Below are 25,343 nucleotides of genomic sequence, written 5' to 3' on the forward strand. Positions count from 1 at the left end.
GTTTTAGAGATTAAGCTAATTGTTATCTGTGAAATCACCAGCTAATGTTAACTTGCTAGCTACACTGGATAAAATAGGAAGCTAGCAGGTTTCAAGGAAGTTTAAAACACTTGCTTTCAAGCAAGAAGTTTAAAATGCTTCTCCCTGTTCTACTTTTCCTTTATTCCATTTCCAGCTGTTAATGCATTTGGACTACATTAAACCTAGTAAGATCTTAGAAGCAAAGTACAGCCATGAGCAAAAAAGTTTGTATGTGCATGAATAACCCATTAATTCTTACAGCCCTATTTTACATCAAAGATTATAGCATGACAATGCCTTCAGTGTAATGACATAAACCCAAGCGTAAACAAATCATAGAGGCTCTCACTAATCAGAGTTGTAGCTGAAGAAGTAAATTTGTCTACTTTCCTCTTGCATTGTTTGGATTCTTTTTACGCCCTGTTCTCTCTCTGTATCTGTTTAGATAGTTATTAAATACATTTCTGGTTGGCACTGCATGCGATCACTATCTCCTGACTGAGGGAAGACATCTGAATGTTTTGCATGGGTCATTTGCCCCTGTTTTGGCAATATACATGCTCTTCCCATTGGTTACAATCACTTGTTAAGAGCTATCTGAAACAGAGAATTAACTAATCACAACTGTTTCCGCATTTATGACTGATAGAAACATGTCTTTTGTAGATTCACTTAAAGTTTGAGCAAATGTGAAAAAAACCCCACAATTAACCATGGGGTACAGCAGTTAGAGACCTAATTCGAGACATAATTAAGTAAAAATGTGGGATTTGGGTAAGTGTTTAAATTTTAAACCCCTTCCGTACTCTGCCTACACATTAGCTGTTTATTTATTAGCATGTATCACTGAATTATTCACTACATGCCCTCATTTATTTTTAAAGAAAATCAAATCAAAATCAAATTCTCTGAAATTACATAAAAATATGAATGATCATTTTAATTTAATCATTCAGCAGACTTATTCATTGAGATTGACAGGAACTTTATTGACTTTCAACATCAATGCACACATGAAAACAAAGTTTTCTAAATTCAAAACAACGGTTTCTAACAAATCAGCACGTAGAAACTTAAAAGGCTTTGTGTAGCTACTGACCATTGCTGTCCAGCTAATTTTCTCTTCACGTTGGTGTGTGGACAAATACATCACCTTTCATGGCATGATAATGGTCAGGACTGTGGGTGCACACCATAATTCTGCAGTTTAAATCTCTGCAGCCATGTATTTAAAAGTCACCTTGCTAATGTGTCACTGTTAGCTAGCTACAAGAATGAACATTTCAGTGTTTTGTGATTGTCAGTTAAGACCAATGTTACTACATATGGAAAGATGTGAGTTGATACATATGTGAGGATATATCTTACACAACCCTGCAAGTACTCTCTGTCTCTGGATTACAAACTGGGGAAATCATGTCAGTGAGTGGCCACAAGGCAGAGAGATCCCTACAGACCTGCTGGAAGCTGTCCCCGAAGAACAGAAAACAGTGGAGAAACAGGGCCAGGAAATTGACTCGTATTTCAAAATCTGTACTTTTAATGTTGCTGTGCAAATCTTATATAAAAATGACCTATCTTACTAAGCTAGATGCAAGACTGGCTAGCTGCTATAGATGAGGCAGTAGGTATATCATGTTTTCCCAAGTGAATCAACAGGTTAGCCACTGTAGCTGAGTAGCTAACCACTTTAATAGCCTAATCTTGACATATCCAGTCTTTATGAATTGTTCACAACAAGATAGAAATAGATGGAAACTAAATGTAAACTTAAAATTGTAATTTTTGTTCTCATTTTAATTAGCCAGACAGTGAAGTAATGAAATTGACAATGTAACAGACTAATTTGTTTGATATAATGAAGACATTTTATTTAATCCACAAAGCTTGTAGTGAATTCTGGCTCTCCTCTTATATGAGATTTAAATCCTTAGTGACCATTTAAAATAAGCATCCATTGGATCCATTTTGTAAAAGCAGTAATATGTGAGAGGATGTGCATTATTCCTTAGTAAATCCTGGATAGATATGGCCACTCAGTGGTGTCAAAGGTCAGTAATGACAGAGCACTTTAGTAAAACAAGTACATTTCCTCTTATTTCTGTGCATGGAGCTTAAAAATGCATGGCTTCACTGTGTGTGGGACTGTATTTGAGCTGTCATTGAGATGTGAATCTGCTGACCACAGAACCGCATTTTCCTATGACCTGAATGACCTTGGATTGTGCTCCAAGCAATAATCTGCTTTACAGAACTGTAAAGAGTTTTTTCACACTAGCAATCTGTGAATCATCAGAGGAAAGAGGTTTACAAAACCCTTCTTCAGAATCTGGCTGGATGAGATGATTACTCTCAAGAGAATGAGGGTTTGAGGAGAAGGTAAGGTACCGCTCTCTGTGTGAGCAAAAGATGAGCCAAGCACAGACTCTAAATAAAATGGCAAGCCTTTCACCTAACCTCAGATAAAGCAGATAAAGCTGCCACTTTGCTTAAGGTATTGTCCTACTGTCTGATTAGAGTGCCAAAGTCTTAAAATCTTCTTCTTACATACATTTACCTTCAGCAACATTATTCAGCTAGTTAAATAACACTCCAGGCTTCTGCCACCCTGCTGCAAATTTCACTCTACTATTCTTTCTTTTTTGATGCTCTCTCTGACCCCTTGTAGACCATTTTTTCATACCTTACCTTGTGACACAAGGGCTATGTCCCTGTGGTCATGGGTGACATCTCCCTGTGTTCCTCTGGTCCCATGTTGGTTTCTCTTCATCTTGACATTTTTAAAAGAAGAATGAAATGAGGGGGGGTAACAGTATTCCAGCAGTGACACACTGGTGACCTAGTGCCATTCCCTGTGCCACTAGATAGAATGGAGTGAGAAGGGTGTAGGCTGCAGACAGGGCAGTAAAGGCGGCAGTGTTGTCTAAGGTAATGCTCTTTTCAGCAAGGCTTAGAAGAGGGAAAGGGAATGGAAAAAAAGCATAGGTAGAGATGATCGGCCATTCTGATGACAGACTGACAAGGAGAGACGATCAGCCTTCTTGATGACAGACAGGTAGAAATGATTGGCCTTCTTGATGGCAGACTGGCATGTACAGATGATCGGCCTTCTTGACAGCAGACAGGCAGAAATGATCGGCTCTCTTCATGGCAGACTGGCAGTTCAAGTTCTCACAGCGGTGTCAAGGGGCATTATATAAATCTGAGTCAATGCTAGCACATTTTCTGACTCTGAAACTTGAGATAAATCTGACTGTCTAAGAGATAAAAAATAATAAAAAGATTTAAATAAAATTAATTATTTTTGTAGGGTGTCATGATTATATTACATAAACTAACAAAGACAAGGTAAGACATATGTAGGAGAAGCAGCATGGCGTACTGGTGGAGCTAAGGTACTGCTACATAAGTAAATGACAAACCAGCTTTTCCAAATCCCTAACAACAGAAATCTGCCACAGTAAGAAAAAAAGATAAAAGATGAGCTTTGTCCTGTATTCATGACGCCAGTGAAAACTGGTCGAGATTACTTTGTCAGTTCTTTGAGTATTTTAATGTCCTCCATTATTTTTAAAAGGTTACATGAAATTGGAGCTCCTATCACTGACTGAATTTTTGACAGACTCGACATCTCGCACTAAGGTCACTTTATGTGACTCGGAAGTGATGGAAGTTACATGGAGGTTAGACGATAAACACGGGTCATGAAAGGTAAACTCGCTGTTCTCCAATTTCTGATACAAATGACTACATAAACAAACAATCCCAACAACCCACATACTGGTCCAGACCATGTTCACAAACTAAAATTATAAGAACTGTTTCTTTCTTTTTTTTTTTTGGAGAGTGGTAGTTTCGTTTTCCAGTGCTCGCTGCAAGAAAACGGAACAACAGGAGTCGCACTGTAAAGTCTTGAAATGGCGCATTACTGATGTGGCCTCTGGATTTTAGCAGTAGCAGTCATTTACCTCTCACACCGTCACCCCGTTCCTGTCCCTGTGCCAAAATTTGCTCGTGATACATACAGCGTGCGGCGGATGTATTTTCTCTCTCTCCCCCTCCAGTCAGATTACGCGAGATAATCTGGGAACAAAGTCTTGTTTGTCGCAATTGGCTAATTTGTTTGATAGACTCACAAGACTTTGACGATTGTGTGTAGTTATTTTATTGTCGTATTGGTAACTGCAACAATGGTCATTACAGTCGAAACACGGAAAATGTATAGATATCCATTCGAGCGCGTGGTAGACATTCATCTGAACAAGGTACTGTGCTCAATTTATTAACGGTGTGTAGTGTATCAGTGTGTTCCTTGGAGTATAATATAGAGACTAGCAGAGTTATGCTATTCATTATGCTATTGGGGAAATAGTTTCAGAACTATGCAATGCAAACTCCATATAGCATAAAAGTATAACGAAGTGTTCCCATGAATTGGCGTACGTGACTGATACAACGTGGGATGGCCGTCCTATACTGAAATACCGAACAAACTCACACTACTGCGCCTCGTGGTAATGTTGTTTTTTGTTCTGTACCAGAACAAGCCCAGATCAACTCTTCGACCTTGCATGAGCTCTTGTCAGGTTATGTTTTTACACTGAAGTCCTTGTCCTGTCCGGATGGACACGTACTGCATCGTTGCCTTTCACCGCGGTGAATCATGCTCACGATGAACAATTTTCCGCTGCATGTCCGTGTTTGATGAGGGGTGTACATTTAAGAAAACAGACGTGACTGTTATAAAATTTTAATTTGGTTTTCTTGGTCGCATCTTGATTTCGTATTTTGCATGTTTTAAAACGGGCACTGTCAGAACAGCTGGTGCTGTCATTGCTCTGGGCTACCTTTAAAAGTTACGGTGCACCTGGCATCTGTTGGGGCTTTCATTACTTGTTTGATACTGTACGCGACTCTCAGTGTAACCTGACACTCCGCTGAACTGTCTATGAGTATGCCTGTATTTCACTAGGCCCGTTTTCGTTTTACTCAGATCTGTTCAATGTAAACGATATATCATTTAGTGATAATTTTGAAGTCAGATGTTGTCACCCGACAGTGAGCTTTGCCATTACAAACCTACAGTGTAGCAGGATGTTCGCCCCTGGAGAATATGAAAAGGATAGTTTTGATGTTGTCCAATCCGTATTTCAGTCTAACGCTATGTATGAGCTTCTGTGCAGAAAAGTGAAGCTCTAATCGAGTCTCCATTTATTGCAAGCTGAAACTGAAGTTCCATCTGTTGCTGTGTTGTTTTAATACTGCCTACAAAACAGTGATTAAAATGCCTGTTCTGTGTTTGATTTCAAGGGCCACACTGAATGGCAAACCTTTCCATAGAGACAAGGGGCCTGATCACATGGCTTCAGCAGGTTGCAATGATATGTTGCAGTTGATTAGCACACAGTTTGTATTTTGGACTCCCTAAAAGTGCTTTTTATTGTTCAATTGCTCTTAAAAATGGATGTCAAAAATAGTAGTAGCTCCACACTTGCTATTTTTTCTCTTCGCAGCTCCCACTGCTTGTGTGCGAGTGGGAGTGACATGAGCTGGATTATTTTTTAGGCTGTGGTTTGATCTAAAATGCACTGCAATGCTATTTTCATCTCATCGCAATGGAAATTTGAATCTGCTTGGGAGAAAATGGTTTAAAAGTTTCACAGTGTGCCAGTAATATCAGACCAAAGGACATGGGGTTATTGTGAGAAAAATAAACATTTATTGAATATATGGTGAAGGCATCCATAAACAGATATCCTTGGCATATGTATATACATAATAGATGAACCCATGCACTTTTAAGTTTTTAAATTTATTTTTCTTTTTATAGTATATATGCCATAAATACGTTCTCCATTGTGAAGATAGTTTCTGTAAACAAGGAAAATAAACACTGCAAATGGGACAAAATAGCTTTCCATAAGTAAATAAGCAACCACAGTGACAACTACAGCCTGTCAAGGAATGCACTTGTTTTTCCCCAAGTGAGAAGAGAACATGTTCTCTTGAGATAGGAGAACATTGCAGTTCTTCGGTTCCATGAACACATCTACTACCACCAAGGCACCAAATGTAGTGCAACCACACCTTGGCAACATCGAGACGAAGGCAGCCAAATGTACCTGGAGGCAACCTTATAAGATTGACCACATTCAAGTGCACCTGAATACATAAGTGGAAATGAGCATAGAATTACAGAGGTTATGGTTATGCATCCCTACTTGATTATATATAGTGTAATAAATAATTAAGCCAAAAGATCATCAGAGTCTCAGTGAGATTTTGGTTAAATATATGCAGTAGGCGATTTGAGGGGGGATGCTATTCCCCTTGTTAGCTAAATGACCAAAATGCACCCCCCCGTTAACCTGCCATCCCCCCTCTCCATCCCCTAGTTAGTAGCAGAGAGGGTGCTGCGTGTGCATCTGCCATCTCCCCTGTTAAAAATTAGGCTAACAAATCACCTACTGAATATGTGCCTCTGAATCCATGAACCAAGTGGGTTGACAGGTGTGATTGCTGACAGTATAAAATCTGCTTACCATACCAATGTCATATTCCACCCCCTATATTAAGTGCTTTCAAATCAAGACACTAGTAAGTGACTAGTAGGTAAATGTAAATGAGCAATTTAAGATTGATTTGTGTGAGCAAACCTGTAGGTTATAGAATGAATCATTGCATCATAGTTTCACCCTACTGTCCCTTCTTTTGTAATAACTATCTAGTATAGGGCAGCCAGATTTTTGGCCATCATTGATAAAATGTGGCCTATGCAGGGCCAAGTTCAGGGAGTTATTATGGATACGAAACATATCAACAGTGGATAGTTCATAGAAAGCATTAAGATACTGGACATACTCATTAAATTAAAATTAAGATGTTTTTATCAATCAATTTCATTACAGCATTAGACATTAGTCTTACCTAAACCTTAGGCCCATTACATGAAAAGTGTGTTGCCAAAATGGAAAACTGAAATGGAGAGCTTTGCAAACATGTATTTTAAAATGTAAAATGTAGCCCTTTTTCCATCTCTCACTTTTATCTATCTCTTGCACTGCTTTGATCTGTCTTGCTTCTTATTTCATAAAGGAATCCCAAGCCACTTGAGGACGCTGAAGATCTGTGAGATGGAACATGTAGCAATGAATTCATGTCTGCCTCATTTGTTATGAGAGTCATATAAAAAGAATCTGAACAACTGAACATCACCATTCAGGTTCAAAAAAGTCAGATGTTATCTACCTGTAATTTATGCTTGTTCAATGCTGTTGGATAATGGAAATGAAGTCAGTAAGAGAATGGGTGATCAAGAAAAAAATCTTTGTTCAGTGAAAAAGGCCATCACAACAAAAATCCATCCTTTGTGCCTTGTAGTAAATGACTGGTATGTATCAATACTTCAGCATCAGAATTTTCCCTGAGGGAATTAATGGTGCCAATGCAAAGCCACTAGATTAGCTATGTTACATAAAGTGTTTCTGGTGAGCCTGCAACTCACTGATCTACTGATCTACATATGTCCAGTGTACTATGTTTAGTTACTATTCAAACAGCTGTTCAGTGTTTTCTATTAATATTCAATTGTCTATGTCTTGTCATGGCTGCGTATATAGATATACATAACACGTAACACAGTAATCTGGGACAGCAGCCTTTGATAGTACCTAACATAATTGAAAAAGGGGCTTCTCTACATGACATAAATGGTACATTTTATCAATAGTCTGTAAAAACGATTCACCATATAGGGAATGTTAAAATATTGACTAACATCCTCCACATGAGGATGCAGACTCATCATCGGGGTGTATTGTTACAATAATAATTGGATTCTTAAGATACAATAATAATAAACAAAATGGCATAACCTTTTTTTGTTTCTAGGTGAGCCATTCATCTTTTATTCTCTGGACTAAAGAAGTATGCAGTGAAAGCATCCATTAGACTCAGCTGCAAGTATCTCTTCCCAGATCAGTGCCCCGTAACAGTGCTGGCTGCAAATGTTGCCAAGGAGATTCTTTTTTTAAGACTCTGCCTGGCCTTGCTTCTGTCCTCTAAATCTAGACTGACCTGCAATTGTAGTATCCTCACTCTTCATGGACCAGGGCTCAGGGTTAACTTACTGGGGCTCGGTGCCAGGCTAGACCCTCAGTTGCCACCCAGTATCCACAAAATCAGAAACAGGGCATCTTAATGAGGTATGCAGAAAAATCCAAAGGCGTCCCAAAACCACTGTACCTCTATATATCTTTCACCTCACCATCTTTTTCTTTGCGTTCCTCAGCTTTTTGTAACAGGCTTGAGTTGATCTGTACTTGAAGTTTACTTCCTGAACTGTACTTCCACTGGTGTCCTCACAATCTCACAGCTCTCTCTAATCATAACACTTTTGTTATGATTATTATTGGTGTTATATTAATATTATTGTCGGTGTTATTGGTATTAGTTGAAACTTCACTGGGCTGCCCCCTTTATTACCCGCAACTATTAGATCTGTGCCAGGCTATTAGGTGTGTTTTACTTGTCTCCAGTCCTTACTAATGAAGAACTTCATAGATTTTGAACTCTTTTTAATCCACAACATCAAATCAAACAATCTTTTTAACAGACATTGAGTTATTGAACTATTTAACTTTCTGTAAACACCCTACATTCTTTGTTAGACCCCCATTCATGAATCTGGACAAAAAGGCATTTTTTATGTTATCTGCAAGGCTTCTTTGTGTTGATGTTTTATAGTGATGCCTAATGACAACATAAAATACTTGACAGCAGAAAGAATAGGTTCCACTGTAGAGGCTGGTTTGCAATGTTGTCTCTCAATGATGTCTGTTTGCTCTTATAGAAATGCTAATTCATGTTTGCTTTGCAGTATCCCACACCGCTTGAAGAACACGTCAGAGGTATCAAAACAGTAGAAGAAAAGAAAGGTATGTCTCTGACAGAATCGGGCTTTCATTAAGTAACAGTGCAAAACAGAGGTGCCATGCAATGCCATTGTTATGATTTTTCCTTTATTACACAACCCTATATGAAATCTCAAGTTGTATATTAGGCTCATCTCTCCAGGAAAACTGCAGAGTGCTGAAGGGAGATGAATGCAATCCTCCAATACACTCACATGCAGCCAACAGCTGTTTTTTCCCCACTACAAGTCGCACAGAGCTCTAGGATGAAGTGGGCACTCATTTGAAGATAGCCATCACTCCACTGGTATCATCTGAGCAACTCACAGGTGTCTGGTGATTCACAGGGTGCCTGTGAATGATAAAACAAGGAAGCCCTAACTGATCTAGCCACACCTATCCCAAGAAGAAAGAAGCCAGTTTGTACTGCTGCAGTGGTCCTTCTTAGTGGATGACATGGCCTGTGTCAAACATGGGCCTTAGAGCTCGGGCTGCACTTAAGACTTGTGTGCTGTCATTACTTTTTCATCCCTTATTTGGGTAAAAACACCAATGTTCAGTGGTTGCCACTTTTTAATGCATGTTCTAGGTGTTCTTTGAGCAATTGATGGGCTGTGTGAATGTAAGATGTCATTATAAAATTCTTTTGGTTGTGTTATGATCCTTTGTGACATCAGGATATTTTTCAGCTTTAGGATTCAGTCAGGCAGCGACCTTATACATTCCATTGGCAGATAGCATGAAACAGGTGTCGTTAATGTGATGTGGGGCAAGTTGCGGCAGGTGGTGTGTTTATGCCTTTTACCTACAAGTTAAGTCCATGTTTTATCTCAGAAATACAGGGGCTTTTGTCTGTCTGACGTGTGTGGTGAACATAAGAATATTAGCTCTTCTATGGAAGATTTACATCTAGTTTGAAGTGTGTTGACCATCAGATGAATAAAATAGCATATCTCAGCAACTAACAAATGCAAGCTATTGTTTTAGAGAAAATGACAGACTGACAGGTTGAATTTTGAGTTCCTTTGGTTGAGCTCATTTCATTTCAATCCCTTTTTAGACAATGTCTCCGGAATTATTTACAGAAAGAGGATAGCAACCTGCAATAATGTGCTTCCCAGCATCCTACGAAAGGTACTGTAAGTTCTTTTCAATTTCTGCACATATGATAGACTTATTTTGCCAAAAAGATTGCTACTGTCAAACTTTTCTTCTTTAAAATGAGAATGGTTTTAGACCAGTTAAGTTAATGAACAAAGCAAAGAAGATGCTGCAAATTTTCACTGAGGATCATAGTCTCATGATATACAGGTCATGTTAGACCTCTAGCATGTGCACAAAGAGTTTAATAGTCACAGTTTAGTAAACGTTTTAGAATCTTAGTCATCTCTACTCTGGATGTTTAAGGTTTTTCATGGTAAGTGTTTATTAGGATCTTAACTTCCAAACATGACTACAGCTGGAAACAGAATTTGATTGAGTCACCCACTCTCCCGCGCTCCGCTCTGACCCTAGTGCTGTGCGATTGCCGTGCAGGTGCATGTTATGAATGTAGATGATATTTACATGGAGGAGGAGTCCTGGCTGGACGTGAAGCGGAGGACCATGAACATCAAGAGTCGCTGTCTCACATGGACCCAATATGGCACTTTACAGGAGGTGTCCAGTTTTAGGGAAAGCGCAGCCAACCCCAACTGGTATGTGTCCCACAGGGTTGTAGAGCGCAGTACATCTCAGACCCTTCCACATATAGCAGCTCTCTAGCTTTCTAACCTCAGGGAAATGAAATTAATTACATGTAACGAAATTATGTTGCAATTTAGAGGTGGTTCTGATGCATTGTACACTGATAGGAGTTGGCATTTTAAGGGGAAATAATATACTATGCATGTGTAAAAAAATTTTTGAAATGTCAGGAGTAATGAACAGCAGAAACTCATGAGGGAGATGAAATGCTTTAATGTCTGATGTCCCATCTGGCCTCACCATGAAACGTCTATGAAAAGTAGCTTAAGTGCTTGGTGAGTCTCTGGCCTCTGGACCTTATTGTGCATTGCATTAGGGCTTCATGGCAGAAGACTTTAATGCTTTTTATTCCACTTACCTCTGATTTAAAATAGTTGTATTTTTCTGTTTATCAAGGATTTAACTTCTCTCAATATTTTCCCAGTTTTGTCCCCTTTTCAAACCAAAAATGTCTATATGATGTAGTTCCAGCTAAAGCCTTATTATCTTTAATTAAACATCCATCAATTAAATCAATGTCAACTGTAAAGGCTTTTTTCAACCCAACCTTTTTTTCCTCATCCTGGCTACAGAATATGTGTTTTAGGTCTCCTTTCATTTTTGAAACATTTGATGAGTATTCCAAAGTCCAGCTGTTGCTCAGATCAGTCCAAGCTGGTCTAGTAAGTATCTGTTCGCCACTACCCCGCTGACCTTTTTTATCATTGACCCCAGGGATCTCCACATATCTGCCTCTGTAGTGCTATTCTTAGTGTTAACACAAAAAGTATTAACAGGATGGGAACCAAACAGCTTTGCTTGATTATGCTTATATTGCTGGGCATAATGACAGGGAAAACAAAGATTTTAACTAAAAGGCTGATTAAAAAATGTCCAAAAGTTCTCTGCCTTATTTATTCCATTTCATTTGGTCCATGTCATTCCATGTTATTTGGTCTTTGTACTTTGAGTGTAGACATTGATTTTAATCTAGTGTTCCCAATGAAAACTGTGTCTATCAAAAGAGACAAATTTCACCAGTGGAGTCAGTTATCTTATGTTACAGCAGGACTCTAGAAGACAGATAATCCTGTTATGACACAGATATATAAACATCATTAGTGTTGACATGTGCAATGTTCATAGTAGTCTATATTTTAGATTGCTTTAGGTGCTTTATGGAAGAATACAATGCAGATACAGTGCACCTTCTTTACAGGAATTCCTGAACTAAGAATCAACCACAGTGAACAAAAATTGGTGTATTTCCCAAAGGGGGCATTGACCACTAATTGTTGCATTTTTCTTAAATATGTCATTTATAGAACTACTTTAATTGAGCCAAGACCCACAAAACGATCTGGTTTAACTGTAAAAGCAATGTCACCACCAAAGAAAATGTTAATATCTATGAGTTAAATTTGTTTTTCATGCAGATAATTATTGATTGAAATTGGTCCCACGGTAAAAATTCTCTCGACACTGGCTGTTTCTGTGTTACATACATTGTGAATGTATTGTGAAAGATCATAAACAGAAATGGTTTCCAACGTTGTTTTATACATCTAAATGTCTGCATAAAATTGGATATTATTTGGGGATTATTTTGCTTGGCGAGTACAGGACCTCTATTACAAGTGACTCTTGAGCATCAGCAGTAAACATATGCCTCAGATTTCTATATAATAGCTTAAAAAATATATGAATTATGGTTGGGTCTGATTCTGCCTACATTTACTTATTAGATTTAGTAGTCAGTTCAGCAGTCAGTGTCTAATTGAACATCGGTTAAATCCACACAGGCTTGAAAGCTCTAACATGAGGGCTGCAATTATAAGCAGAGGTGAGCCTATTATTATTTTTGTCTGGTCATAAATTTATAGCCCATTTTAAACTGCCATTGTGCAACAGCATTTAGCTTGCAGTTTTGAGCTAAGACTGATATCTGGTTCAGGTTCTCGCAATGGTCTCTTGTTTGCTGCTTAATTATTGTGATTATATTTTTAAGGCAGTCATTTTGAAAACTCAGAGCAACTCTCAGACGGTAGATAAAAGGTTCATAAACACAGCCAAAATCCAACAAAATGTATTTGCTTTTACAGTATGCTTTATAATCTTTGTGTGTATCATAAACCTTTTGAGACATAAAATTACTGTAAATTCCATAGAAACATATTCCCACATTAATCATTAATCAGTTCTTTTGATTAGCTGCTGAAAGAGTCCAATTTTTAGATTCTTCTTGGTTTCTATTTGCATTGGATTACCACGATTGGCTTAAGTAGTGATTTTAAACAATCTTGGACAACTGTCACAGAATGTGAGCTCAAGAATGGGAGTTAATGAGGTGCCTCGTCAAATCACCTGATAGCACTTTTAGTTTTGTCACTAAGCATAAGAAAGCCAGCCTTTCCACTAAATGCTTTATGTAATGGGCTGTGTCTGTCTCTTGAGAAATGATGATGCTAGTCTGGGCTGAACTGTGCAGTTTTGATGGCTTGAGTACTGTGTGTACTCAGTTGCCTTGCAGTGATTTACATGTGATCCATCAATGGTGGATTTCATGGATTTTTACAACCGCAGAATGTAGTGTAGGCACTGAATTGAAATACAGAGGGCACCAGGAGTATTGAAGCTAAGCATTCAAACAGCAAGCCGAATGTAAAGTAAAATGAAAGGCCAATCTTCTGTTGTGTAAAGTACTCTGAGAAAACTGTAAAAATGTGTGAACATGATTAAAAAAATCCCAAAATATGGATTATGAACATGTTTCCGTAATTGTTAGCTAATTAAAGACAATGTCAATGCAGACCATATTTGCTATCTCCTTTGTCACTCATCTCTTGGAATGTCGGGTTGCAGTATGCAGTTCTGTCCTCTGAAAGTGCTCTGATTTGAATGGCTTTGAAACCTTTGAGGAAGTGAAACATGACTCCATACATGCACAGTACATTTAAAGGGCACCTTTTCCTCCACTCCACTCAATAGGTCTGATTGCATGTCATCTTGATACGGAGGAGACAAACCTGGCACAAGACATTTGATTACTGTTACCTTTAACTGCTCCATTTACATAGTTGCTTGTGTCAGCAAAGCGATAAAGGGTGGAACCAGGCATGTGGTTTATATTTAACAACCAGAAAGCCCTTGGATTCACACATATTAAATTTTAATTGTTAATATTTTGACAATGCAGTATACTGGTGACTGTGCTGTCATGTTCTCTTGGTGTGGTCAGTTCTGCTGCAAATGTGACCAGAGTGTTGGCTGCCGCTGTCTCCAGTGAAACTAAGCACTTACCTTTTGCCCACTGACAGCTCTTACTTTGTCTCTAATGTCAGCCCCACTGACCAAGCTGATATATCACAGGAAATCTTCAAGTCCAAAAGTCAATATATTAACATCAGGGTAGGTGAACAGGGATAAATGGTGTGGCTTCCAGCAGAGGAATTTAAATGCAGAAGGAGATGTTTTGATCACTTTGCTCCATATTACAGCTGGGATAGAGGCACAGGTCTCCCTAGGCGACATGAGGAGCGTGGTTGTTGTAAAATTATTGCTTGTCACACATACAGCACAAGGAGGAACACTCCAGTGGCCTTCATGTTTTATTTAAGATGCTGTCTTAACTCTGAGATGCTTCTAGCTCAGTGTATGTGATCTGATTTCTCAAGCTTTATCTCCCCACAGGAAATGCTTAATCAGACTTGTAGCTCAACAGAAAAAAGTTGCTTGTGTATGGTTTTAGTACCTGGTCACTGTGAAGTCTGTTTCCAGCCACTAACAAGGTCACCAGCTAAATTTCTTATGGACTTTGTTTTGGTTTAGTCTCACAAGTGTGTGTGTTTTGTGTGTTTCTGTGTTGCAGGACTGAGTTCCTACAAAGTGGCAGTGTCACAGTCACTGGGGTAGGAAGACTCAACAGACTGTTTGAGCTCTTTGCACAGTCCTTCTTCAGTAAAGGAATTAAGAAGGTAAGGCCAATAACGGTTATAACATTGCAAAGAAATTCCATATAAACATTTAAGAAAAAGAGATACAGCAATGATGATAATATGATAATCACGATAATACAGATGGATTCACATCCGTTTTGTGCTGCCAGTCTCTCCTGTTGAAGAGGGCTCTGTTTCATGTCACATGAAAGAATAACCAAAGCTCTGGAGGAAACAAGTAGGCAAAAATTTATGCTAATGTGTCAGCTTTTAAAGTGTGTCTTGCCTCAAAATTCCTACATCCTATATGGTGCTACTTACTAGAGTAATCACCCATATTGAAAGGTTCTTAATTAGTATTAATCACTAAGAATATAAGCTAATTGAAAACATTTTTGATTGAGTGAATGTTAGTGAGTGAATAATCCATGCAGAGCCCAATTGCACAATTTAATCAGTCACACAAAATACATAAGATTTTTTTTTTTTTTTTTGGTGGTGGGATCAAAAGAACCAAAGCTACCCACTGTTGATCTCTGTAGGTAACTTACAAAATGTAAATGATCACTTTGAAGAAGTTTCACATGCACTTATGAAAGTGTCATCTGTTCTCACTAGACTCTGGTTTCTCTGGTGATGTGTTTGAATGGCATATTTTAGCAACTCAACAGTTTTTCTACTGTAAGGCTCTGGCCATCTGTAAGGAAGAACAGTACATTAGGATTTAGGATGAAGTTGCCTTTTAACTTCCTCTTTAGTCAACTTCTAAGGTGTGGGAGGCAGTCTTCAGGCTTCTGTAAGCTGATTTTTCTGTGTTACATTTGATGTACTGGTAGTTATGCAGAGGTGGAGAATAAATTTTAACTGTGAGTACATTCAGAATAGGCATGGCTTATTCAGTGTTCATTTGGCTATGCACTCTGGCAAGCCTTCTTGTAATGATTATGCAGCACTCTTGTTTACAGGATGCATTTGTCAAAATGCATACAATGGCAACAGGAAAACCTTTTCAAGTGCAATTTGATATTGATGATAGGGCAGTGCCACTGCCTTTGTTGTAACTAAAACCATTTTGAACACAATTGGAGATTCAGTTACTGTAACATTAGAGTATACCCACAATGTCATCTGGTAATCTGTTGATAAATTTTCATTCCATGTGCGTCAGGATTTTTTCCTATATGTAATTTCATCTGAGGGAAAAAATTCTGTTCGCTTCAAACATTCCTTTACATGTTTCAGTTGAATTGCTCATTTGGATTACTCTTTGGATAAAAGCACAGACAATCGAATGAAGTTATTGATTGTGTTGCCCTGTAGAATAGTGTATCTTATTTCTGTTAAGGTAAAAACGGAAACATACATATTTTGCACACATAATCCTTCTGTGTAGTCAGCACTGAACCTGTACGGTAGTAATTACTTACATTTAACCTGTCTGTTAATGCCTTATCTCTGTAATCCTTCATTGATGGGGATTAAAAATAATATTAATATTAGTTAAATTACAAGTCAGTATATTTAAGGTCTCCTGTAGAAGGAGGCTAATTTCTTTTCCAGCATGACATCCCCTCATGAACTGTTCTGAAGCACTTAATACACAGTGTGACAAGAGGTTCTCTGTCTTAGGGATTGTTTCAATGAAGAAGATGGATTGCCCTCCTGCTACACTGTATTACACACTAACAATTTATTTCTTAGAGAAGTTACGTAAACAAGGTACTTTTCTAAAGGCTGTGACTGTCATATCGAATCAGCTTTATCATACTTTGAAATCATTGTGTCTAATTTTGAACCCAAATGTGTAGCCACACTATAGCAAGTGGTCCTCTACCAAATGCCCCTAACATCCATGTACATATCAAAAGCACCACTTAAAGTCAGTTGGGCATTGTTAACAAATCCAGATTTGTAGAACAGACAGTTTTTGCCCCTAGCGGCAAACCCACCACTGAGCAGATTGCTAACAAAATTTATTTATTTATTTATTTTCGTCTAGAAGCTGAAATTGGTTGACTTCTTTTTTTTATTGATAGATAGACATACATACAAACATAAAATACAACACAAAACATCACATCGATTTTCGTATGAGTTCAGACTACCTCAGAGCCACTGTATTGCAGTTCAGTAGTAATAATAATCCTCAATCATCAGTCATAATAATAATAATGATAATAATGATAAATGATAATAATAATAATAATAATAATAATAGTTACAATGGTAAATAGTAAATATGTGATGAGAGTAATAGTAGCATTGCTAATAACAATAATAATAACAGTAAGAGTAATAATAATTATCAATATCATCATTATCATCAATAATAGTAGTAATAATTGTGAATAATAAGTGATAACTGTAATAATACTAATAACAAATATATCAATAATAATAATAATAATAATAATAATGAGTACTGGTAATGGATAACAAAAATAAATAAATAAATAAATAGGGAAGGAAGGAAAGCTAGGAATGCCAGGGGGTCAATTTGTCTGCAAGTATTGGATATTGTTCTGAGAATTTGTGCCTGTATTTCCAGTTAAGGAGTATTGCTTTTTCTCTATGGTCAAGGTGATAAGTATGGTTTTGTGATAGTTGTGAAGATGACTGATGGGTGTGAGATCTCCTAGAAGGCAAAGAGGTGGGGACAGTGGAATGCTGTGACCCAGAAATTTGGAGAGTTCAACTGTTACAGTTTGCCAGAAATTTTGGCTTGGTGTGCCTTGCAAAAAGAATGATAATAACAATCTATTGTGTTGTCGACAGACGGTATCTGTATCGGTGAAGCCCATGAGGTGCATTCTGCGATTGGTGATGTGGGTTCTGTGCATAATCTTATACTGGATCTGGATTAGCTATATTCGTGAGTTGTTCATCATGGAGTAGATGCTGCTACATATTTGTTTCCAGAAATTGAGATCAGTCCTGATTGTTAAATCTTTTTTCCAGTCTGTAATTGGGATGGATAGTGTTTTTTCTTTTGGTGATGATATGAGTTTATATAGTTTAGATAAAGGTTTCTTAGATGTTGAAATGGATGCTATGTTTTCTATTAATGGCGTTGATTGCAAATTATTGTTGGAAAGTTGTATTTTATTTTTAAGTGCGTTCTTAAGTGGGGGATATTGTAAAAAGTCTTCTTGGGTGATGTCATATTTCTGTGTTAGTTAATGAATGGTTAAGAATTTATCATTTTCAAATAGGTGGTATATGTGGGTGATTCCTTTACTTTTCCATGAGTTAAATATGAAGGTAGTCTTATTGATTAAGAAATCTGGGTTGTTCCAAATTGGTGTGAGATTACAGAGATTAAGTGGGTGGTTGGTGATCTTATTGATTTTCCAACAAGCTTCCAGAGTTGTTGAAATGGTGTTGGTCTTATAGCAATTATGTTTTTTTATTGATTTGGACAAGAATGGTATGTCTTTGTGAAGAACTCTCCTACTGATCGTTCAATTTCAAGCCAAGGATCCTGTTGCATGTCTGAATATATCCATTTCATTATGTACTGTAACTGATGAGCTAAGAAGTAATAAAAAAAAAAGTTTGGGGCATTTAAGCCACCAAGCAGCTTGCTTTCCTGAAGTATTGAAAGTTTCATTCTCGGTTGTTTATTTTTCCATTAAAATTTTGTAATTATTGAGTTTAGAGTAGAAAACCAATTGGATGTTGGAAAGACGGGAGTCATTGAAAAAAACAGTTGATTCTTGGATTGACATTTTCACTGCGGCTATGCGGCCCGCAAGTGAAAGAGTGGCAAGTTATTCCAATGGTTTAAATGATTTCCAGTGGTTTTAAGAATTGGTATGAAGTTCAGTTCAAACAACTTTGAAAGGTTGGAGGAAATATCAATGCCGAGACATCGAATATTACCTGTAGGGATGTTAAGTGAGAGATTGGGGATCACAGCATTCCACTGGTCCTGGTTAACTGGGAGGATAATGGATTCTGACCAGTTGTTTGAATATTCTGAGATGGTGGAAAATGTCCCAATCAGATTGAAAATAGCTTGAAGTGATGTTAGAGGATTTTGTGTATATAGTAATAGGTCATCTGTATATAGACTAACCTTATGGGTTGTGTTCAGGGTGGTGATACCAGTGATTTTGGTGTCTTGGCAGCTGCTAGGGGTTCAAGAAAAAGGGCAAATAGTAGGGGTGAGAGTGGACATCCTTGTCTTGCACCCCTGTGAAGTGTAAAACATTGTCAAATTATACCATTTGTGATTACTGATGCTCACAAAATTTAAATTGAATTTGGACTTGTCTGTTGCTGTCTTCTGAGGCAAGGGAAACTTTCTTTTAAACTGGAAATTACAAGTACTGACAGCTTGGTACCCATGAAAAATAGGCTAATATCCTGTCATTTATATTCAAAATGAAGAAAGAAGTGTCCAGACTGAAAAGAGAATGCCGTGCATGAACTATACAGACAAACAGACAAAATCAGACAAAAAATCAGAAGGGAATTCCACAAATGAAGGTAGCTACACAGGTAACTAGCTAAGATAACTGTGCATAAATGCATGATTCTCATGTACTGTACAGTATTTGTGGTTAGCTACCCAGCCACCAAGTTACCTGTATTGCTCTTAAAAGATCCATGTCATATTGTCCCATCTGTTCATATTGTGACTTTCTCTGAATCATTCAGTATTTAATTGTGTCAACACATAACTTACACAATACAAACCCCTATGTTCTGACAGAAAGTTATACATTTGAAAGCATCTTTAAGATATTTTCTCTATAGTGTATCTCTTGTCAGCAGTTCACTGTTGTAGAGGTGAAAATGTATACTGTAAAAACATGGAAATCATATTCTTCATTTTGGCAACCAAAAACCAATGACCCCATGTTTGCCCAGTGGGGTGAACATAATAAGCATCAAGGCCCTGCTGTCTGTTTAAGTTTATGTGGAAGGATAACAGGGGAGGATGATGCTGGTGAGTAATGGTGGCAGGCAAAGCGCTGAAACCCCTGATTTAAAGCTCACATGGAAATGCATCACTTACCTCATGACATATTGATGGTTGTCTCTAATGTGTCAATGTTTATGTAGTATCATTGCTCTGAGGGCAGCCTGGTCCCACTCTCATCACTCATGCTTTAATTGTTGAAGGGACTTATAATAGCCTCTTCCAGTGGACCTGCATGGGGTGTAATTGCATACAGCTTTTAAAGACCTTCTTTAAAACTAATCGGCTGTTTAGGCAATCTCTAAAATGTTTGCAAAGTGAATAAATTTGAAGGCGTCTAGTTCAGCAGAGGCGGCGGGAGTGGGGGTGGGTGTGGGCCGGTGTTTGTTTAGCATTTTAAGAGCTTCTCTGCTTCACATAAGGAGGGTAAATGAAGCTGCTTTTTATCTGTGCTCCATTGGGACTGCAAGAGTTTGAACAGTTTGAGAGAATGCATATTGATTTTTACCTATTGATTTAGTTATTCTGTTCTGTGATGATATCCGGTGGTGACTTAGCTCTTGTTTTTTAATAACCCTTAATCCCATCAAATCCTTAAATACCTTTTTTCTGTTTGCCTATAACACAGCTGAAACAAAAGTTTTGTAATCATCTGGGACTGATCAATTATGCATCCAAAAAAGCGAAGAAAATAATATTTTTAGATTAAAAACGTGAAGTAAATTCCCATTTTATAAAGGCACATGTTATGGTCAAGGAATTAGTAGGCCTTTCTGAAGGCCTCCCTTTCAACTTGAGATCGAGCTAACAGACTCAGCATCTGACAGCAAGATACGCATTGTGCTTTAAAAAGCATGCCAACTTCTGAGTCTGTGTGACAGTATTAGGAAGGGTTAATGCCTTTCCTTGGGTATAGTGTTCAAAGGGGTATCATTGCAACAGCTGCACTGATTTAAATGAAAACATTTTTTTCATATTCTTTCAGTGCTTATGATGAAATACATTAGTGGGCCTCTCTGCAGTAAATAACATGAAAGGATTTACGGAAGGATTGGGTTGTGTTCTTTTGGAATAGTTTTTTTTTTTTTTGAGTAAGTGGTGCACAAATAGGTTGTTTTATGGTGGTTGTGTGTTGTGTGGCCACGTTTTGATATTAATACCTTCAATAGCAGATACATATTTTGTACATATGAGTAAATATTTTTTGGGTGGTTGGACTTCAGACATCATACATTTACCGCTCTGTTAGTTATGACACATAAAATTCCAACCACATTGTTCCAGTTAATCAAATATAATAGTTTACTCTGAGCGACCCATTTAGCTAACCTACTTGTCAATTCACCTGGGGTGTATTTTTGATGAGGACTATCTTATCACACATTAACCAAAGTGCAGGTTGTAAAGAAGGTGGTGCCAGCAACAGTATCATATTGCAAAAACTTTCCTTCAAAATCAGCCAGGCTTTTTTATCTGCCGAACCAAAGTGCAGATTGTAAAGAAGGGTAACTGGTGCAAACGAAGGTGGTGCCAGCAACAGTATCATATTGCAAAAAACTTTCATTCAAAATCAGCCAGGCTTTTTTATCTGCCGAACGCACACTTCTTTATCTGTCAAACTGTCAAATTTGTTGTGTAACCATATTCTTATAAGTTCATTTCATGCTTTCTGTGAACTGGAAAAACATGAATATGCCCCAAAAATACTGTATGTCAATGTGGCCTATTATCCCACAGCTCTCAGCTATAATTGCTCTATGAAGCTCATTGAAAGGTTTAATAAGCTTCATATAATTTTCTGCTGCCTCATTTGTCAAGTGTCTGATATACATTGCATACATACATATGCAATATTAAAAAGGTAACTTCACTGAAAATGTACATTTTCATATGTTGTTGCTTACCTTCCTCTTTAGTAGGTACAGCATGTAGATTGAAAATCAAGAAACTCATTGTATGATGTAGAAGTTCCTACTTCCTTCCACAGTTTCTGGTTTCTGGTTGGTTTAATGTTAGCGGGTTAGAATCCTCACATCTAATAGGATGAATGGACAGAGGATTTTTATGTGCTACAGATACTTCTTTCTGTTGTGCATGGGAGCCTTGAGAGAATGAATAAGCCAGGACAGCCAGAGTGGAAGCCATTTATTATTTTTTTGAAACGTTTATATTCCTTAAGACATTAGTTGAAACCCAGCTCACTCCATTCCATCTCATTTTGTGCCTGAGTGCACTCGCAAGTTTGTGGTGCCCAATCTCCCTGTTAGCAAAAGGCTAACATACTGCTAAAATGTATGTAAGGATGTATATGAAGGTTAAAACTGAAACTAGGGCAAAGGGCCATAATGCGGCTTTGGGATTAGTACACTTAAATCCTAATTATCCCCTAAATAACCAAACCAATCCTCAACCATAAAACTAACCTGTAATAAATCCCAGCATATACCTTCTGAATTGACTTAACTAATGTTAAACCACTATATAAAAGGATTATTATTTCTCTGAGTCTTTCTGTAGCTATGTTTGTTGAAAATGGCACATGGGATGTAATAATGTTGTATATGCCTGATGGATGGCAGTATCTTATTTTGGGGTCTGAGTAGACTGCATAGTCTACATAGTCTACATAGCCATCAAGAGAAGAAAATGGACCCCCGCTGACATTGTTAGTTAAATTATACTGTTAAATTATACAGAAAACACAGGGGGCAGGTAGGAAGGAATTTAGGAATGCAGGAGTATCCCTCCAGCTTGGGGCATGGAAGTACCTTCAGTATGACAAGGTAGCAGCTGAGGACTGCTTGGACAGCTTGGGGTCCATTTGCACATAGGTTTTTAAAGTTTCTCTGTTCTCGCTCTTTCTTGAATAACTATGTTTACTTTCCTCATGTTACAGAGCGTGACAATAATGGAAAAAATCTTGGAGCAGCGATATGGATGTCCTTGTTCCTAAAGCATAAGTATCATGCAGAGGGATAAAGCCGACTTCCTGGAGATGATGGATTTTGAGCTTCAACAACTGGGGGAAAAATGACAACACTGATTCCCATACAAGTTGGACACATTTTGTGACGCTAAGAGAACATGCCAAAGACTGCTTTAAAGTTTTCAAAGTTTAAAATGATTATTTTTCTGACACTGAAGATTTTGCAAATGCGATATTATACAATGGTGCTATGCCTTTTATGAACATTACCGCGCTGCTGTGGTCTTCTTCAGATTTATTACAATCATGACTGAATCTCATGCGGTCTGCTGTTGAGTTTTGATTCGGTCGAATATAAACAATTATGCATTTTTTAAACAAATCTCAGCTTGACATTAGATAATTATATTTTAGTGAGTGCACCATTCCCTGCTCATCAGTGCACATAATGAAAGGATTAATTATCTTATTTTACAATAAAAAGATCACCATAAAGAAGAATAAGAAGAAGATTGCAATGAAGATGATCACTAGATAACTGACAAGCCATAGGAAATCCTTATGATTCATATTACAGTGCAGCAAATATTAAATTGTGCAGTACATAAGTTTGTCAATGAGTGTCTGCTAAAGCAGGCATTATACAAAAAAATCTTTTTCATAATCCTACTATGGCAAATAAGAACCTATAGCTTCAGGATTAACATTTTTGGAAACAGATTCTAAATAGACTGTACTGAGCTCCATTTTCCCTCCGCATAAATATGTCACAGCTGATGATTTTTCCATATCTGTGTAATAGTTTTCTAAATTAACTGATCACAATTTCATGTGAATGAACCTTCTTATCTAGGTACATTGGAACATGTGGAAAATAGAAACGTCATTATAGTGGTAAGAATGCCACTTCAACATTTTAGCAAATCCTGTGAGATTACAGAAATGTTTATTGTCCACTCGGGAACAGAGGTCTCCTCATCCACGCCAGGGTACATATGGCTACATGGACAGTGCAATTTATCACTCATTTCAGGTCATGAATTGGCTTTTTGGAGTTTTTATATAATTTAATTGAATCCTTGTTCCGTTTTTACACACTAGCAGTGTTGAATGTCAGTCAAAGAATAGCCTAGCGGTGGCATCAGTACCTCAGCCACTGAAGCAGTATTCTGCTATCTGAGCCAATCTTGAATTGCCTTTGATGGACTCTTAGAGCGACCCAATGTCTTTGCAAAATGTTTCTTTTACTTCAATTAAACCTGCATTGTAGCTTGACTGTGGTTCAATGAAATCTTTGAAGTACCAGCTAACTGTAATGTGGGAAGTGATAGGGCTTTTGTTTACTTTCACAAAGGGGCTTGGTTACTACTCCACCAGCAGTGCCTTTCCTGTGAATTGTGATTTATTTTTGGGACTATATCCTCTGGGGCTAAAATGAGTCTCTAGGCTACCATATTCTGATGTTACTGTTTGTTTACGATTGTTAGTGAAAGCTTTGCTGTGTACAGTATATGTACATTAAAAATCAATAATTTCAAAACTTGTGTATTTACATTCAGGTTGTATAAAGGTTCATTCATGCATAAATATTTGTATTAAATGCCAATTGGTGGTTCAATTAACAATTTTATAAAAAGCCAAGGGAATAACCAGTCTCCCAAGTTATAGCTCAGAGGATTTAGAGGATAGGAGTTGAAAAATTATATTTACCATATGTAAATGTGAAGTTATCTCTGACCTCAAGTAAATTCATGTGAAACCTTCATGTTTCATACATCAGAAGCACAAAATGTTTTGGTAAACCTGATTTGTACCTCCCCAATCAATTTTTTTTTAATCCACTTTACATTGCATGTAATTGAGAGTACCTGTTTTGTAGTCTCATGTAAATATTGTTAATAGCACAATAACCATGTTTACTCAGCCATGTCCCTCGGGACAAAGTAGATCTTTTTATTTTTTATAATGTCAGGGACTATAAAATATATAATAAGGCATAAACATCATACTAGAATAGTCCATAATTTTGGACAACATGTGCAGTGATTGTTCAAACAATTCAAACAAATTCTGGAAAAATGATTACTTATAATTACATACTAATTATGTATAATTAATATATAGCATATTAATTATTTTCTTCATACTGCCAACAGAGATTCAGAACGGCAGCTGGTGAATGATTAGAAACTTTGTCCAATTAAACTGTCATGGCCATTGATTTTAAAGAGGGGCTCTGAGTGGTCCTGCTTAGAGAATTATATAGTTGGTCAACACTGTCCTGGGGTTAAAAAAGTCACGTTACAGCAGTTGCTACCCCACTGTGTTAATTACTGACAACCCAATACCTGAAATACACATGTATTAGCATACATCACTGTATCACTTTGCCTAATGTTACCTTGAAGTATTCTCAAGAGGTATAGCTATAATTATTTTTTCATCAGTGAGTTAGCTAATAGCCAGGTCATATGACTTGTTCAGCCACATTGTGTGTGGTTAGTGCAAGTAATTGTGCTTCAAAGCTACACATACAGGACAATCAAAGGAACTGCACCCTCTTACCTCCAGTCTATTATCAAACCTTACACTCCTGTCAGAGCACTCCGCTTTGCACCCCCTTCTCATACACATTACTTTTCTATTCTCTGTATTGCCATGTTATTTCTCCATAATGCGACAAAATCTCCCTACTCGAATAATTAAGACTAATTAAAATAAAAATAATAATTTAAAGGTGGAGACGTAGAAACGGAAAATGCTTTGTTGTGATGCTCATTGGTAGAACCTGTCTCTGTCTGGAATTGAAAGCTGACAAAACAGTTAAAATACTGACAATGGCATTTTTCTCTCGCAGCAAGAATTCACTGTGGAGCATTTGCCTGTTCCGAGCCTCA

The 25,343-nt window shown here is 37.5% G+C and overlaps 1 protein-coding gene across 1 annotated transcript; it reads left to right on the forward strand.

Annotated features, from left to right (window-relative positions):
* The first annotated feature begins 4,110 nt into the window (after positions 1 to 4,110).
* Positions 4,111 to 23,887, forward strand: LOC118791066 (PRELI domain-containing protein 2-like). Its single transcript, XM_036548308.1, has 6 exons — positions 4,111 to 4,286; positions 8,900 to 8,957; positions 9,994 to 10,067; positions 10,470 to 10,630; positions 14,527 to 14,632; positions 22,417 to 23,887. Exons 1-6 carry the CDS (start codon positions 4,212 to 4,214, stop codon positions 22,471 to 22,473), a joined length of 531 nt encoding a protein of 176 aa, XP_036404201.1. The 5' UTR covers positions 4,111 to 4,211; the 3' UTR covers positions 22,474 to 23,887.
* Positions 23,888 to 25,343: the final 1,456 nt, after the last annotated feature.

Source organism: Megalops cyprinoides, chromosome 16 (assembly GCF_013368585.1).
Source record: "Megalops cyprinoides isolate fMegCyp1 chromosome 16, fMegCyp1.pri, whole genome shotgun sequence".
Classification (NCBI taxonomy): domain Eukaryota; kingdom Metazoa; phylum Chordata; class Actinopteri; order Elopiformes; family Megalopidae; genus Megalops; species Megalops cyprinoides.

What these genes read in the sequence shown, in the direction of transcription:
- LOC118791066 (XM_036548308.1), top strand. Translation starts at nt 4,212, where the DNA reads ATGGTCATTACAGTCGAAACACGGAAAATGTATAGATATCCATTCGAG. An exon ending in TAGACATTCATCTGAACAAG is followed by an intron (nt 4,287 to 8,899) that starts GTACTGTGCTCA and finishes TTTGCTTTGCAG; the next exon opens with TATCCCACACCGCTTGAAGA. An exon ending in AACAGTAGAAGAAAAGAAAG is followed by an intron (nt 8,958 to 9,993) that starts GTATGTCTCTGA and finishes ATCCCTTTTTAG; the next exon opens with ACAATGTCTCCGGAATTATT.